General features: G+C 45.2%; 2 protein-coding genes and 1 long non-coding RNA gene across 15 annotated transcripts in view; 2 read left to right on the forward strand and 1 right to left on the reverse strand.

The window, feature by feature from the left end:
• Window positions 1-17,474, forward strand: part of LOC132207190 (histone H3-like) — a 913,943-nt gene that overhangs the window by 139,397 nt on the left and 757,072 nt on the right. The gene's annotated exons all lie outside the window — the stretch shown is intronic.
• Window positions 1-17,474, reverse strand: part of LOC132207166 (Fc receptor-like protein 3) — an 86,456-nt gene that overhangs the window by 10,535 nt on the left and 58,447 nt on the right. For 11 of the 13 annotated variants that reach the window (XR_009443345.1, XR_009443346.1, XR_009443347.1 and 8 more), the window contains 7 exons: window positions 15,174-15,443; window positions 12,666-12,953; window positions 9,012-9,278; window positions 7,320-7,613; window positions 6,052-6,195; window positions 5,228-5,293; window positions 1,580-1,605 (listed from right to left, as the gene is read on the reverse strand). Coding sequence is in view for 10 of the 13 variants with exons in the window: in XM_059642350.1 (XP_059498333.1) it covers window positions 1,580-1,605; window positions 5,228-5,293; window positions 6,052-6,195; window positions 7,320-7,613; window positions 9,012-9,278; window positions 12,666-12,953; window positions 15,174-15,443 (1,355 nt within the window). In the remaining 3 variants the exon portion in view is untranslated. Of the gene's footprint in view, window positions 1-1,579; window positions 1,606-5,227; window positions 5,294-6,051; window positions 6,196-7,319; window positions 7,614-9,011; window positions 9,279-12,665; window positions 12,954-15,173; window positions 15,444-17,340; window positions 17,473-17,474 lie in introns of those variants that run through there. The other 2 variants (XM_059642355.1, XM_059642356.1) reach the window with 2 other exon arrangements.
• Window positions 1-17,474, forward strand: part of LOC132207279 (uncharacterized) — a 61,428-nt gene that overhangs the window by 4,687 nt on the left and 39,267 nt on the right. The window contains exon 2 of the long non-coding RNA XR_009443415.1: window positions 10,359-10,456. This is a non-coding gene — a long non-coding RNA (uncharacterized LOC132207279). The remainder of the gene's footprint in view (window positions 1-10,358; window positions 10,457-17,474) is intronic.

Raw genomic sequence — 17,474 nt, forward strand, 5'->3', positions numbered from 1 at the left:
GCAGGATTTGAACCTGGGTCTCCAGATTAATCGTGATGATACCATTCAGTGATGACCACCATCCCCAAGATCAGAGAGCTAGTTGGGTGTTTACGACATGGTTCACTTGATCAGACCCATTGTAATGATTACCCAATACATGAGACATTGGTGAAATTAATATAATTACTTAAATTATTAAAATAGAGAAAGACTATGGAAAGCTACGGGCCTGAGGGATTGGGATTCCTTGTCCATGAATCACAAAAAGCAAGAGTCCAAGTTCAGCGGGTCATAATAGTCTTTATTTTGAAGGGAATGTGATATAAAAGATGGAAGGCTTTGTGTAAACCTCACAAAGCATGAGTGAGACCACAGTTGGAACACAGTTTTGGGGCCCCATATCTGAGGAGAGATAGACTGGGCATGGGGGCAGCTCAGAGAAGGTTCACTCAGCTGATCCTAGGTATGGAGAGACTGTTCGATGAAGGAGAGTTTGAGTAGTTCAAGCCTGCCTTCATTGGAGTTTAGAAGAACCAGAAGAAATAAATGAAGAATTCTGGATGATATGGGGAGATGTAGAGAAAGGTTGTTTCCTCTTCTGTGGAAGATTCTGGGACCAGAGGGGCATCATCTCAGAATAAAGGCGGGGGGGGGGGGCATGGGGTGGCCAATCAAGATGGAGGTGAGGAGGAATTTCTTCTTTCTGAGAGGAATGAATCTGTAGAAGTCTTGACTGCAGACGGTTGTCAAGGCTGGGCTGTGAAGTATATTCAAGGCTGAGATTTTCAATTAGGAAGGGCAATCGAGGGTTATGGGGCAGAAAGTGAAGTTGAGGATTATAAGATCAGCTGTGATCTTAGTGAACAGGGGATGCAGACATTAAGTGCTAAATGGCCTACCTCTGATAGTTTTAATGCGCTTGGGCAGGGATAACAAGTCAAAGATGTAGACAAAATGTCTTAAGGTCCTACAGTAGTGAAATTCTCGGGGTGCTAGTCCACATTTCCCAGAAGATAGTTAAGTAGTTAAGAAGGCATTCAGGATATTTGCCTTTATTAGTACAGGCATAGATTATAACAGTGGGTAGGTGATGTTGGAGCTGGACAAGACTTTGGTGAGGCCACAGCTGGAGCACCATAGGAAGGATGTGTTTGCATTGGGCAGTGTGCAGAGGAGACTGACCAGGATGTTGCCTGGGATGGGGCATTTCAGGCAGAACAAAAGGATGGATAAGGTCAGATGGGAGCAGAGAAGGTTGAGGGGGGGCCTGGTAGAGCTATATTAGACTGTGAGAGACATAGTTGCAAGGCATATTTCCAACACGTAGAGGGATGGGTGAGCAGGCATCATGGATATAAAGCTGAAAAGAACCTTGAGGAGAATATTGTTCATCCAGAGGATGGTGGGGAATCTGGAACTCGCTGCCTGTAAAAGTGGGACAGGCAGAAACCCTCATCACATTGAAGAAGTATTTAGATGTACAACTGCATTGCCATAGCCTCCTAAGGTCAAAGATGAGGGCAATGTTCCTTACAGATCTTTGCTGACTGGCACCCCTCCTTGTCCTGTAAAGGTCTCTGAAACAATGAAAACTTACTGGTTCTCTTCTTGTCCTGACGGAGCCTGGAAGGAATAAGCAAAAAAAGGTTTAAGTGCACAATATGGCTCAACATTTCATTTACCGTCTCTCTTGGCATTAACTGTGGTGTGTGTCGCTTAAGAAAAGCGGGTGCAGGAGCAGACAAGGCTGGGGGTGACAGGACAAGGGGACAGCTCAGTTACGAAAGCACACAGTGCCCTTGGTTTTATTAATAGGGGCGTGGAGCCCAGCAGCAGGAAGGGGAGGCTGAAGTTTTACAAAACACTTACGAGGCATCAGCTGGAGCGTTGCCTGCAGTCTGGGTGCCACATTACAGGAAAGATACGAATGCATCCGAGAGAGAGAGAGAGAGAATGTGCACCGAAGCACTTTTTGATTTGATTTACTGTTGTCATATGTACCGAAATGCAGTGAAAAGTCTTGTTTTATGTGCTCTATAGGCAGGTAGTACAGTACAAATTGCATCAGGGCAGCAGAACCAAGTGCAGAATCTAGTGTAGAGATAACAAGGTGTAAAGCTGGCTGAACACAGCAGGCCAAGCCGCACCAGAGGAGCAGGAAGGCTGCGTTTCGGGCCTAGACCCTGAAATATCAGCCTTTCTGCTCTTCTGATGCTACTTGGCCTGTTGTGTTCATCCAGCTCTACACATTGTTATCTGAGATTCTCCAGCATCTGCAGTTCCTACAATCGCAGAATCCAGTGTTACAGCCACAGAACAGAAACAGAGAGAGAGAGACAGACAACTTTAACGTTTGAGAGGTCAGCTCAAAAGCCTGATAACAATGGAGAAGAAGCTGTTCTGGAATCTGTTGGTAGGCATTTTCAAACTTCGGGATCCTCTGTCCAATGGAAGAGGCTGCAAGAGAATATAACTGGTACAGTCGGGGGTCTTCGATTATGTTGGCTGCCTTCCTGAGGCAGTGGGAAGTACAGATGGAGTCAGTGGATAAAAGGCTGGCTTGTGTGATTGATTCAGAAGAACCAGGTTCCAGGGATGAGAAAGTCCAGCAATCGGGGACTATTCTGCCTGGGAGAAGAGAAGGCAGAGAGAGAGGGAGGTTTTCAAAATCGTGAGCAGGGGCTGGACAGAGTTGAGAAGGAAAAGCTGCTCCCATGTGGAAAAGAGGGAGAAGGTGTATAGATTTACAGTGATGTGGAAACAGAGTGCGGTGGGGGACAGATGTGATGAATAAACCTTTTCACCCAGCTAGTAGTTAGGGTGTAGTGTGTACTGCCTGGGAATGTTGTGGAGGCAGGTTCAATGGAGAAGGGATAGTGGATGCAGAGTTCGATAGAAATGGGTGCACAAGGATACAGGAGGAAAAGCCCAAGGGGAATACACTTCCATGAAGCAGTGCAGATAGAAGTTGGTTTCAGTCAGTTCTGATATACCCACACCATCTGATGGATGAGACATTTGAGTCGAGATATCCCTGTGGGAGTAATGGGGAGTGGTTGAGAAAGCCCCTGTGCTTGGTGGAGAAGTGTCAGACTACGTTATCACACTGAAGGAATAGAGCACAGATTAAGGGAAAGTTGGAGTTCAAGCTCATTGGATGAGTGAGAGAGAGATGAAGGAAAACAAGACTAATTTGGACAAGGTTGGCTAAGGAATCCCATATAATATTGAATGGCAGAGCAGAATCAATGGGCTGAATGACCTGATTCTGCTTGGATGTGCACTGAGCCAATACTAGTTTACTTTTGTGGGATGTGGGCATCATGGACTGGACCCAACATTTATTGCCTCCATCCCTAATTGTCCCAGTGGGCAGTTAGATGTCAACCACATCGTTGTGGGTCTGGAGTCACATGTCGGGCCAGATTAGGTAAGAACAACAGATTTCCCTCCCTGAAGGATGCTAGTGAACCCAGATGGTTTTTGTTCAGAGGCACATGATCATGGATTCACACTCACTGTTAGTAAGGCGATGCCAAGTTTAGAGGTGATGCAAAAACCGATGGGAAGCAAGTGGTGAGTGTGCCAAGAGGGACATAGATGGGGTTAAGTGAAGGTGCAAAAACTTAGCTGATGAATATTAGGTGGGGAAATACAATGTGATAGAAGAAAAACAGAGGAGTTAAAGATTATTTAAATGGAGAAGGACTGCAAAAGCTGTGGGATTGAGGGATTTGACAGTCCTCATGTGTGAATCACCAAAAGCTAGCATTTAAATTCAGGGGGTGTGATCACAGACCATAAGGTATCGGAGCAGAATTTGGCCTATAGAAGTCTGCTCTGTCATTCAGTCATGGTTGATATCTTTCTCAACCACGTCCCGCTGCCATCTCCCCATAACCCTTGATCCCGTTATTAATCAGAGCATATCGATCTCTGTATTAAAGACACTTAATGACTTGGTCTCCACAGCCCTCTGTGGCAGTGTGTTTCACAGATTCAACACCCTCTGGCTGAAGAAATTCTTCCTCATCTCAGTTCTAAACGGTCGTCTCTTCACTCCGAGGCTGTGCCCATGGGTCCTACTCTCCCACTCTGGGAAACATCTTCTCCATGTCCACTCTACTCAGGCGTCCCAGCATTCCTAAAGTTTTAAACAGATCATCCCTCATCCTTCTACACTTCATCAATTACAGACCCATAGTCCTCAACCGCTTCTCATATGACATGCCCTTTATCCCTGGGATCGTTCTTGTAAACTTGCTCTGGACATCCTCTGAGGCCAGCTCATTCTTCCTTGGATACAGAGCCCAAAACTGCTCACAATATTCCAAAGGTAGTCTGACCAGAGCCTTTATAAGACACGAGCAGTACACCTTTGCTATTATATTCTAACCCTCTTGAAATGAATGCAAACATTGCATTGACCTTCTTAACTGCCAATTGAATCTGCCTGATAACCTGAAGAGAATCCTGAACTAGAATTCCCAAGTTCGTGTGTGCTTCGGACTTCCACAGCCTTTCTCAGAAAATTGTCACTGCCTCAGTACTTCCCACGGATGTGCAAATGGAAGGCAGATGAAAAGTTGGCCTTTAATTCAAAGGCAGTGGAGTATAAAAGTGGGGATATTTCTGCTAAAACTCTACAAGGCACTAGTCAGACAATAGCTGTGATATGGTTTTGGCGCCCCGTATCTGAGGAAAGATAAACTGGGCATTGGAGGCAGTTGGAGAAGATCTGATCCCAGGGATGGAGGGACAGTTTGAGGGTGAGGTTGAATAGGTTGGGCCTGTACTCATTGGAGTTTAGAAGATTGAAGATTCTTGGAAGGACTTGGCAGGAGAAATGCAGAGAGAGGTTGTTTCCCTTTGTGTCGGAGAGTCTGGGACCAGATGCATCGTCTCTGAATAAGGGAGGCCGCCCACTGAAGACAGATATGAGGAGGAATTTCTTCACTCCAAGGGAAGAAAATCTGTGGAATGCTTTACTACACAGGCCTGTCAAGGCTGAGTCATGAAGTATATTCAAGGCTGCGATTTTTAATTGAGAGATATAGGGGAGGAAGTGGAGTTGAGGATGATTAGATCAGCTGCAATCTTGTTGACAGGTGGAACACAGGAGATGGGTTGAATGGCCTTGTTCTGCTCCTACAGTCACATGGACCCTATTCCCATAAGATGTTATCACAGAGCCTTGTGTTTCCTTTCTGACACAGTGATGCAAAGTTATTTAGAAACATGTTACCTCCTTCTTTCTTCTTTGCTTGGACAACAGAGTACACAATTTCATCATGATTGGGGCTGCTGGTGTCTGAAACAAGAACACACTTTATAAGATTCCTAGAGAGAGAGAGAGAGACAGAGCATTAACATGACACGTTATAAACACAAAGTGCTGGAGAAATTCAACAGCATCTGTTGAAATAGAAAGAGAGAGAGAGAAAAAAAACTGTTAATGTCACAGCTAACAAAGAGAAACACAGCAGGTTCGGCAGCATCTGCAGAGAGAGAGAGAGAGAGAGAGAGAGAGAGACAGAGAGAGAGAAACAGTTAACGTTTCAGATCCAGTGTGAATCTCCATCGGAGCTAAGGAGTGAGAGGTGGAAAGGTATCAGAATCAGAGCTTTGAACAATGAAGGCAAGCACGCCAAACACCTCCTTAACCACCCTGTCTACCTGTGATGTAATTTTCACAAAACTGTGTAACTGAACCCCTCGGTCTCTGTTCAACAACACTCCCCAGGGCCCCACCATTAACTGTATGAGCCCTGCCTTCGTTTGTTTTACCAAAATGCCATACCTCACTTTTATCCAAATTAAACTCCATCTGCCACTCTTTAGTCCATTAACCCAATTACTCAAGATCTTCTTGATAATCTGAAATAACCTTCTTCAGTCTTGACCATACTACCAATTTTGGTGCAAATGTATGAACTGTGCTTCCTGAATTCTCATCCAAATCATTTATATAAATGCCAAACAGCAGACCAAGCACCGATCCCTACTTTTATCAGAACCTGTACAAGGAAACACATTCGTTGTCCCTCAGGCACACAGTCACAAACTGACCTCTCCTGGATTGGGAACCAGAGGTGTCCTGATGCCTCTCTTTATGATGGAGTTTGCAGACAGCAAACAGAAGCAGGAAAACAATGAGGAGAATGGCAGCAACAGCAGAACCTCCAACCTGCAGAGCAAATTTCCCAGAGGGACCTGGAACATAGAATTGGGAAAACCAAAGATCACTCTGATTGTCACAAAGTCACTGAATGTAATACTTCAGGTGAGAAAGCAGGGAAGCGATCTCATTGAATTGGTGGAGGGTGCTATGGCGGCCAGATACGTAAGGGCTAGGAGCAGGAGTAGGACATTCAACCCCTCTCATTCAATACAACTGTGACTGATCTCATCTCTGCTTTCACTCCACTTCCCCGTCCTCACTCCCTTTAACTGATTAAAAATCTGCCTTTGCCTTAAATTTATTCAGTGTCCGGCACCCACAACACACTCTCTCTGGGGGAGTGAATTCCTCCTCATTTGTTATAAATCTGCACAGACAAATGTCCTTTGGCTTTCTGTGGTAGAGATTTCCACAGGTTCCCCACTCTCACCTTTCTCCTCATCTCAATCCTATCCCATCTCCTTTAGCCTGAGAGCCTCTGGTTCCGGACTCTTCCCCCGAGTCATCAGGAACATCCTGCCTGCATTTACGGTATAAGCTTCCCCCTGCTAATAGCAGCAATTTCTATTCTAAAGACAGTACAAATATGGACTCGAAAGTGACCAAGTGGCAGGACACAGAGAGTGATGGTCGATGGATATTTTTCAGGATGGAGAAAAGCTTCTAGTGGAACTCCCCCGGGAATGGCTTTAGGGCTCTTACTTCACTCAATATGTTAACAAACTGGATCTTGCTGTTCTGGAGGGCTAGTTCCAAGTGTGCAAATGAAACTAAACATGGAGAACTGTAAACTTGAGGAAGACCATGTGAAACTCCGAAAGGACATTGACAGGTGGTGGCGTGGGCAGATTGGTGGCAGGTCCAGTTCCATGCTGTGTGAACTGATGCACTTTGGTGGGAAGAATGTTGAAAGACAATACAAAATAGGAGAGTGCAACTGTACTCCTGCGTCAGTGCCCCACCTTTGGTCCACAGGATATCATAAAATTATAGAATCCTACAGTGTCAATGCATCCCACCAAGGCCCATCCCCATCCCCCTACCCCATCCCGAAAACGCTACATTTCCTGTAGCTAATGCACCGAACCAGCATACCATGTCCCCTCAGATAACACGGCAATCTACAACTGATGGCTCCTTCCATTTTGATCCATACCTGACACAGTGAGGACGAGCGGCTCACTGCAGTTGATAACGTGGGCAACGGCATTGGCAGCACCACAGGAGTACGCAGCGCCCTCCCCATCAGGTGGCACGGTGACATGGAAGGTGGCTGTCCTGGAGTCAACGACTGTTGTGTTCCTCAGGGGGTGGGGGTGGTGGTCGTGGTAAAGCATGAGGTTTATAGGCAGTGTCCCATTTTCAGACGTACACCGGATGGTAAAGTGGTCACCGATGGACACAGCGGGCTCCTTCAGATCTGAGCTGATGGATGGGCAGCTCACAGGGACTGGGGAGGAGAGAGAAAATTCAGGCATCAATTAAATCCCCAGCAGCAAAAGAGAGGATCCCATCACATACTGCACACGGACATGACTTTTCAGGGACAGATCCCCAGTGGTGAAGGTGCAGAATCAGATATAGTTACTGAGTTTTCAGGACAGAAACAGGCCCGTTCACCCAAAATGGCTTGCCTGTCAAAAACAAGCACCTTGCTTTTCTAATCCTATTTTCATCAGGGCTCGTTCTTAAGGCTAAAGGGATCAAAGGGTATGGGGGGGAAAGGGGAACCAGAGCACTGAGACTGATGATCACCCATGATCGGATTGAATGGTGAAGCAGGCTTCAAAGGGCCGAATGTCCCCTACTCCTGCTCCTATTTTCTGTGATGCTATGATGGAAGGAATCATATGCTGGTCACCTGTAACATCCATGATTTCCCACATATTAAAACATGCAATACACATGACTGATCTGTGCTGTCTTACCTTAATTTACTTCATTTAGGTTGATAATATCCGATGTGCATTTACTTATAATAATTTTGTTTTCTTTGACCTTACAATAATAAAGATAACAAATGTTGATCAACCTTACTGGGACTGAAAACTTGAAACAACAATTAACACACTTAACAGATTTCAAGTCAACCTCACTTGAACTCTTTGTCCCTTACTGAATTCACTTTATTTTCTACTTATGGGACATGGATATGATTGGCGGGGCCCGATATTAATCAACTTTGTCCCTAGTTTTCCCCTTGAGAAAGTGATAGTGAGCTGTCTTCTTGAACCACTGCAGTCCATGTGCAATATTGGGCACAAACGCCATGAGGAAGGGAATTCCAGGACTTTGACACAGTGACACTGAAGGAATGGCCAATATATTTCTAAGTCAGGATGGTGAGTGGCTTGGAGGGGAAGGTGCAGGGAGTGGTCTTGCCCTATATCTGCCTCCCTTTCCTTCTAGATGAAGTGATCATGGGTTTGGAAAGTGCTGTCTTCGGATCTTTGATGAATTTCTGCAGTAGTCTCATAGATGGTACACTCTGCTGCGGCTGACCATTGATGGTGGAGGAAGTGGATGTGGTGCCAATCAAGTGGCAGCTGCTTTGTCCTGGATCGTGTTGAGCCTCTCGAGTGCTGTTGGAGTTGTACTCATCCAGCCAAGTGGGGAATATTGCATCACACTCCCGACTCGTGCCTTGTCAATGGTGGACAGGCTTTGGCGGGAATCTGGAGGTGAGTTACTCGCTGCAGTATTCTTCGCCTCTGGTCTGCTCTTGCAGCCACAGTATTGAAATGATGAATCCAGAAAAAACTTGGTTTCTATCCTGCGTCAGCCTCCTCCCACATCCCCAACACACCCACCACCCCCTCACCACACCCTGGCCCCTTGGTTGACTCACTCTGGACAGTGACTTCCATCCAGAGGGACAGGAATTCTGAAAGGTTCTGGAAAATCGCACAGCGGTACCACCCTGAATCTATTAGGGTTGCTCGGTGGATACGATGGACGTTGCGAGGCATGGAATCAGAGTTCAGGAGGGTCTCATTTCTGTAGAAGTAAATTTGTCCTGTCCCACACACATGGTCCTGGGTACACCGACAATTCAGTGTGATGGGATCACCATCTCTCTGCAGTCTGGGATCCACCTGCAGTATCACTGGACTTTCTGAAATTGACAGAACGGTTAATTTTTGTTGTGACAAAAACCATATAATTTTGCTTCACCATTTTCAATGTTTGTTGCTTGGATATCTGCTTCACAGCTGTACTAAGTGTAACAAGTTCAGCTGCATGGACCTCATAGAACCTCAGCTCCCTGATTGGGGCTGTTTACCTTGTCTAAGCCGAGTCCTGGCTGAAAGGCATAAAGGATTGTGTCAGAGTTTCTGCTCACTTTAGAAGCCAGCTCTGAGTTGCCTCAGTCAGTGTCATGTACTGTACAAGTGTAATTAAAGGGTGACTTGGTGACGGGATACGAGCCTCTGTGGAGATATTTCAGGAGCAATTAACTGTCTATTTTCATCTCTGCACGTGATGTTAATCATTAACACGCAAGTATTTCTGACACCATTCCTTCTAAAAAGAGTTTGGAAGCCTGGATGGAGACTAAATGGCTTTATGCATCAGCGAATGTTTGCTGCATTTAGATTTTGTTGGAATGATTGGAAGTGCAGTCCTGAGAGACTGCTTGGGATGAGCAATCAGAACGTGAGTCTGTTTCTGGGACGAGATTCCTGAATCTTCATGTGGAAAACTGCAATGTTTGAAGTGCGAGTTGACTGCGATGGATTGGAAAATGCTACTGAAAGGAACGAGAGTGGGTAGGCAGTGCCGAACATTCAATGACAAATAGATGAGCTACAGAAATTATTTCTTACAACCTGACTCAAGAGTGCAAAGAGAACACTGGCCAAACCCTGGCTTCCAAAGGAAGTTGAAGATAGCACTAACTGCAAAAAAGGCATAAAAATTGGCAAGAAAAATAAATAATAGCCCCAAGAATTGGGAACAGTTTAGATGACAGCAAGAGAGATCTAAGCGATGCATTGAGGAAGGTAAACTAGAGTATGAATGTAAGTTTGCAGGGAACAGAAGAACTGACTGTGAAAACTTCTGCAAGTGTGTAAAAAGAAGTTTGGTGAAATCTAATGTAAGTCTCTTACAGTCAGAAACAAGGGACTTTATAATGGGGAACAAAGAAATGGCTGACAAAATAAATTCATACTTCAATTATGTCTTCACACAGGAGAGTATGAAAAACTTACTGGAAATGATGGCAATCAAAGAGACTGGTGAGATGGAAGAAGTAAAGAAATATTGCTGGACAAATTGATGCTATTGAAGGTTGGTAAATCCCCAGGAACTGACAACCTACATCCCAGTGTGTTTAAGTAACTTGCCTTAGAATTAATGGATGCATCAGTGACCATGTTCCAAGATCCTACAGACTCTGAAACAGTTCCAACACATTATAGGGTAGCTGATGTAACCTTACTATTTAAAAATGGTGGTGGAAGCAAAACTGTGAATTATAAACCAGTCAGCCTGATATCAGTACTGGGAGTATCAGGGGCTGGGAGATGCTGAGGGTTCAACATCAGCAATCGTTTCAAGTCAACATAGGGGTAGTTTAACCTGGGTGGGAGGGTAAAACTGGAAACATTACAGCCAGCAACAGATATCAGATCCAGCACAATGATGTTATCAGTTCTCATAAACTGCTCAATTACTGCCTTATTAACGCCAATCAATCAATGTTATCTTTTTGGTTTCTGAAATTCAATTCCCTCTTGATTTCACGAGAATTAAATCAATCAAATTCCAACTTCTAAAATCCCATCCATGTAGTACTACGTTCGTTTGGATAGAGGACTGATGAGTCAATAGACAACAGAGAATCAGGATAAATGGATCTGTTTTTTTGCTTGGCAAGCTATAATGAGTGGGAACCAACAGGGTTAAGTCCTTGTCCCCAGCTATTCGCAATGTATATTTATGGTTTGCATGGAGGGATAGAAGATGACACTAGAATAGTTGGGAAACTAAGCTACAATGAGCTATGTGGCACAGTGGCTCAATGGTTAGCATTGCTACCTCACAGTGCCAGTGACCCAGGTTCAATTGCAGCCCTGGGTGACTGTCTGTGTGGAGTTTACACGTTCTCCCTGTGTCTGCGTGGGTTTCCTCCGGCTGCTCTGGTTATGTCCCACAGTCCAAAGTTGTGCAGGTTAGATGAACTGGCAATGGTAAATTGCCTGTAGTGTTCAGGGATGTGTAGATTCAGTGGTTTACAGGGGGATGGGTCTGGGTGGGATGCTCTGAGGTTCAATGTGGACTTGTTGGGCCAAAAGGCCTGTTTCCACAGTGTAGGGATTCTGTGACTTCTGTGCAGAAATAATAAATAGAAATGCATAGGTTCAGCGAAGGGGCCAACATTTGACATCGAAAAGTGAGCAAAGAAATAGAAAGGCACATTATTAATCAAGTGGGGGAGAAGCTTCAGAGTGATCTGGTACAGAGGGGTCTGGATGTCCTTGTGCATGAATCTGAGAAAGCTGGCACACAGAGACAGCAGGCAATATGGAACAGAACTGGCAATTGCTAAAGGAATAGCACAGAGGAGAATTTGAGTGTTGTTGCAAGGCATTAGTGTTTCGGCGTCCAGAGTACTGCATAGACTTTTGGTCCTCTTACTTGAGAAGGGGTGTAGTTGCATTGGAGGCAGTTCAGAGGAGAATGATGAAATTGATTCCAGAGTTGAGGAGTTTGTATTATGAAGAGAGATTGAGCAGTCTTGCCCTGTCTGCTGTTTAGAAGAATGTGAGTAGACCTAATTGAGGGAGAGAAGATAGTAAAGGGGGGATTGACAAAGGAAATGGAGAGGATATTTCCTCATGTGGGGCAATCTGGAACAAGATATCAAGGTGGCTCAGCAGTTAGCACTGCTGCCTCACAGTGCCAGTGAATGGAGTTCAATTCCCCCCTCAGTCAGCTGTCTGTGTAGATTTGCTCCAGGTGCTCCAGTTTCCTTCCATATCCAAAAATCTGCAAGTTGGGTGGATTGGCTATGTTAAATTACCTGTAGTGTTCAGGGAGGTATACGTAAGGTCGGTTAGCCATAGGAAATGAAGGGTTATGGGGATGAGTCTGGGTGGGATACGCTTCGAAGGGTCACTGTGGACTCAATGGGCAGAATGGCCTGTTCCCACACTTTTTGAGGTTCTATGGATTTCAGGAGAATGGGAATGGGGGAGATTGAAAATTGAGAGAAGCCATTCCTCCTCATCTCTAAGTGGGTGGAAGGGGTGGTGGATGAATCTGTCGGAATTCACCCACCCCTCCCAGAGTGCATGGGAGATACTGGGATGCTGAATAAATTGAGGGAGGGGACAGATTTTTTATCAGTGATGGGTTAACGGGAATGGGGGCTGGAAAATGGAGTTGAGGCTGAGACGTGATCAACCATAGTCGTATGGAAATGGGGCAGCAGACTTTCAGGGGACTGAATGCGTTCCTCCTGCTCCTGGCCCCTATGTTCTAAAGTGACACCTACCTCGCACATCTACACGTCTGTAAGCTGATGTGTACACAGGACCATCGGGATAATCAACAAACTGCATTTGGCATCGATACCGTCCTGTATCCTCAAATGTAACCCGCTCCTTTTGAAAAGAAACACTTTTATTTCTTGTCCGGAACTCAGCGATAACAGAACCTTCCTGATAAAATGTGTAAATGAATTCATTTTGCGTGGGGTATGTGCAGTTACAACTCAACCTCAATGTCTGCTCATACCACAGAGGTTCTGGCTCAGTCTCAATCCTCACAAACAATTCAGGAGCTGTCAAAAAAGAAATGACTTGAATTAATAACTGGATGTAAGCATGAACCAGACCAATCAGCTTCTTGCTGCTGGCCAAATCTCTACTTGTACACATCCCTTTCAGTCAACCTCATCATCCAACATGACTTTCTCTTCTGCTTCAGCAAGCAGCTGTGTAACCAATGCTTCCAATGAGGGTAAGAAAACTACTTTTCAAATCGGGCTGTGAGTTTTGCTTTCACAGAGTCCTTTCCTCACTACTGTCCACTGTACAAACTATAGAAAAAAAAGATTGTCTAATTTCCAGGAGTAGTGTATCCAGTTGACAGAAAGAGCACAGGAGCTGGGCATTGTTTAAATGGAGAAAGACTATGTAAAGCTATGGGATGGAGGGATTTGGGGAGTCTTCATCCATATATCAGAAAAAACAAGTGAGGATCTAAGTTCAGGACATCAGAGGGAACATGACTTGTCATATTTTCAAAGTGAGTGGAGTATAAATGTTGGGAGGTTTTGCTAAAATCATACAAGGCATAAGTCAGACCACAGCTGGGAGACACTGTACAGTTTGGGCCTCATGTCTAAACAAGGTTCGACTGGCTTTGGAAGCCGTCTAGAGAAGGTTCACTCAGTCGTGGGTATGGAGGGACTATCTGGTGAGGTGGAGGTTGAGCAGGTTGGGCCTATCCTCATTGAAGTTTCGAAGGCGGGGGGAAGCAAACTTACTGAAAATCCTGAGAAGGACATTACAGGGTAAATGTGGACATAGGCTCTTTCTCCTTTTGTGGGAGAGTCTGGGATCAAAGCGGCATCAAATTAGAATACAGGGTGCCCAGTGAAGATGAGGAGGAATTTCTTCTCTCCAAGGGGAGCGAATCTGTGGAATTCTTCACTGCAGAGGACTGTCGAGGCTGGGTCATTGTGTATATTCAAGGCTGAGATTTTTAACCTGCAAGGGGAATCGAGGGTTACGGGGGAAAGTAAATGATCAGATCAGCTGCGATCTCATTGTATGGTGGGGCAGACACAATGAGCTGAATGACCTCATTCTGATCCCATGTGTCCAGAATTTGAGAACGTCAGTGTCACAAGTCACTGCTCTACCGAGATACCAGTTAGCACCGGCTACATGCGTAATAAGATATGGCTGAGGTCCACAATTCTCTCTTTGATGCATCACGTTAATGTTTGAAAAGGAGAACCAATCATCTTATGATGTCCTGCATTCACTGTGGAAGAGAAACTGCGCAGTGGGAGGTGTTTAACAAAGGATTACAAGAATGAATTAGACTTATGGTCACAGAGTCATACAGCGCAGGAACAGACCCTTCAGTCTGAGTGAAATATTAAAAAAAAACACTCATGCCCTCAAAATCACAAGACGGTCATACATACAAACACATGAATGAATCGTAACATTGAAAGGACAAAAACAGAAGGAAATAGCCAGTTCAGTAGAAAGCTGAAGAGTTGGATGAGGAGAATTGAAACATAGAAAATAGGATCAAGGAGTGGAGCTCTGTCAATCAATGAGATTGTCCAACTCAGTCCCCTGTGTGTGAAGAACTGTACGTGATACAAGGGGTTCTGTTGGTGTTCTGGTCATATCACCAACGAGCAACTGAGCGAACCAGAGTGACAGACCCAAGGGTGGGTTCAAATCTCCTCTTCACTGTGAGAGTTGCGAGGGAACAGTCGTTCAGTCTCAGTCAGATCTGGGCTCGATATTGGATCTAGGAGGCGGTGTCCATCAAACCCATCAACCCCACCTTCAGAAGAGTCCCGCCTGGAATCTTTGTCAGATCTTTGCCCTTCCGGATCCCATTACCACCAATTCTCAAGTGACCAAGCTGCCCAGTCCATGGGCATATGGCTCAGTACTTGACAGCAAAGCTCGGGTGGAGGGGGCAGAGTTTGGTGAAAAGCTGGCGGGGTGGACCGACAATCATAACAGCAAATTCCAGTCAAACTTTGCACATCACAACAGCAGTGGTGCTATCCCAACAGAATCCCAACACCATAGATAATAAAGTGTGAAGCTGGATGAACACAGCAGGCCAAGCAGCATCTCAGGAGCACAAAAGCTGATGTTTCTGGCCTCGACCCTTCATCAGAGACTTTTTTTTTGCTTTTCCCACCCCCATCCATTCCTGGGAATTAATATAACTCCCCTCAAATGCCTGAAGGGATGCGACTTGAGACAAAGAGATTGACTAATTCAAGACTGGCGTGACTCACCGGATACTCTCACGAGAATGCTGTTACTGTCGGCTGTTGTTTGTGTCAAAGTTTGGCATCTGTATTCCCCATTATGCTCTATTCCAGCAGCCTCAATGGTGTAAATCTTCTCGCTGAACTCTTTGATAGTGTTGTTTACGAACCACTTATATCTCACAGAATGAAGTTCTCGACCAGCATCACAGCTAAGAACGATCTGGTCACCCTTTAAGAATCTCTCCCACATTGGCTCCATCGTTAGTACGGGTGTTCCAGTCTCTGTTGAGGAACCTAATCCATAGAGAAACACATTCACATGGGGAAGAACTGAAACCGTCTTGCTGCAGTAGGATGGTCAGCTTGGTGCTCTGGCAACTTAAGCAGTCCAATATCCAGGCAAGGGCTGACAAATGGCAAGTAAAATTTGCACCACACAAATGACAGGCAATGGCCGTCTCAAATAATAGAAAATCTCACTATCATTCCTTGACATTCAATGCTATTACCGTCACTGAATTCCCCCATTATCAACACCCTGGGGATTATCACTAAGAGAGAATCTAACGATTAGCCCCTTAACATTCAATGGTGTAACACTGAATCCCCCACTGTCGACATCCTGGGGATGACTACCATCACTCTCTTAATGTTCATTGAACCACCACTGACCCCTCCACTATCAACATCCAGTTGGTTACAACTGAGAGAGAATCTAACTACCGTTCCTTGACTTTCAATGGTATTATCATCACTGAATTCCACCAACTATCAGAATCCCGGGGATTACCATTGACCAGAAACTGAACTGGACTTGCCATATAAGCTACAAGAATGGGTCAGAGACTGGGAATCCTGCAGTAAGTGACACACCTCCCGACTGCCCGAAGCCTGTCCACTATCCCTGAGGTACAAGGGACTGCCAACATGGTGTTCTGCATGGAAAGTTGTGTCTCACTAAGTTGAGTGAATATTTTGAAGAATGACAAAGAAGATTGATGAAGGCAGAGTGGTGGACATTTTCTAAATGGACTTCAGCAAGGTGCTTGACAACATTCCACATGGTAGGCTGGTTCGCAAGGTTACCTCATATGGAATACAGGGAGAGCTAGACAATTGGATACAAAACTGGCTTGTAGGTAGGATACACAGGATGGTGGTGCAGGGTTGTGTTTCAGTCAGAAGACCTGTGATCAGCAGTGTACCGCATGGATCTGCACCGAATCCGTTGTTTTTCATCAATTATGTAAATGATTTGGATGTGAATGTAAGAAGCATGGTTACTAAGTTTGTAGCTGACACCAAAATTGGTGGTAAAATATACAGTGAAAAGGTTTATCTCAGAGTACCGTGAGACCACGGGTGGGCTGAGGAGTGCAGGTGGAGTTTAATTTAAATAAAGGTGAGGTGTTGCATTTTAGTGAGGCAAATTAGGGCAAGACTCATACACTTGATTGTAGGGTACTGGGAGTGCTGCCAAACGGAGACCTTCGGGTGAAGGTTCATAGTTCATTGAGGAAGTTGAAAGAAGTGAAGAAGGTGTTTGTTACATTTGCCTTTATTGGTCAGTTCATTGAGTATAGGAGTTGGGTCATGCTGTGGCTGTGGAGGAGATTGGTTAGGCAACATTTGGAAGACTGTTATAGGAAAGGTGTCGACAAACTTGAAAGGGTTCAGAAAAGATTATCAAGGATGTTGCCAGGCTTGGAGGGTTTGAGCTGTAGGGGCAAGTTGAATAGGCAGGTGTTATTTTTCCTGGAGTGTTGGAGGGTGAGGGGTGACCTTTCTGAGGGGCACGGATAGAGTGAACAGCCAAGGTCTTTGCTCCAGGGTAGGGCAGTCCAAAGCCAGAGGGCACAGGTTTAACGTGAGAGGGGAAAGATTTAAAAGGGACCTAAAAGGCAACTTTTTAATGCAGAGGGTGGTGCATGCTTGGAAGCAGCTGCAAGAGGAGGCACTGGAGGCTGGTATAATTACATTTAAAATGCATTTGGATGAGTACATGAATAGGAAGAGAATTAGCAGGATATGTGCCAAATAGGACTAGATTAATTTAGGCTATCTGGTTGGCATGGATGAGTTGGTCCAAAGGGCCTGTTTCCATTGTCGTACATCTCTATGACTCCAAGTCAGGAGTGTGAAGGACTCAAAACGTTAACTCCGATTTCTCACTCCCTCTCTCTCCACAGACCTGTTGAGTTTCTCCAGCGCTCTCAGCGTTTGTTTTAGATCTCCTGCACCCGCAACACTTTGCTTTCCATTGGCTGGTGTACTGACACTGTGGAGTTCATCAATATGTCATAAAACGAAGCCACACTGGAGATC

This window comes from Stegostoma tigrinum, chromosome 44 (genome assembly GCF_030684315.1).
Source record: "Stegostoma tigrinum isolate sSteTig4 chromosome 44, sSteTig4.hap1, whole genome shotgun sequence".
NCBI classification, from domain to species: Eukaryota; Metazoa; Chordata; class Chondrichthyes; order Orectolobiformes; family Stegostomatidae; genus Stegostoma; species Stegostoma tigrinum.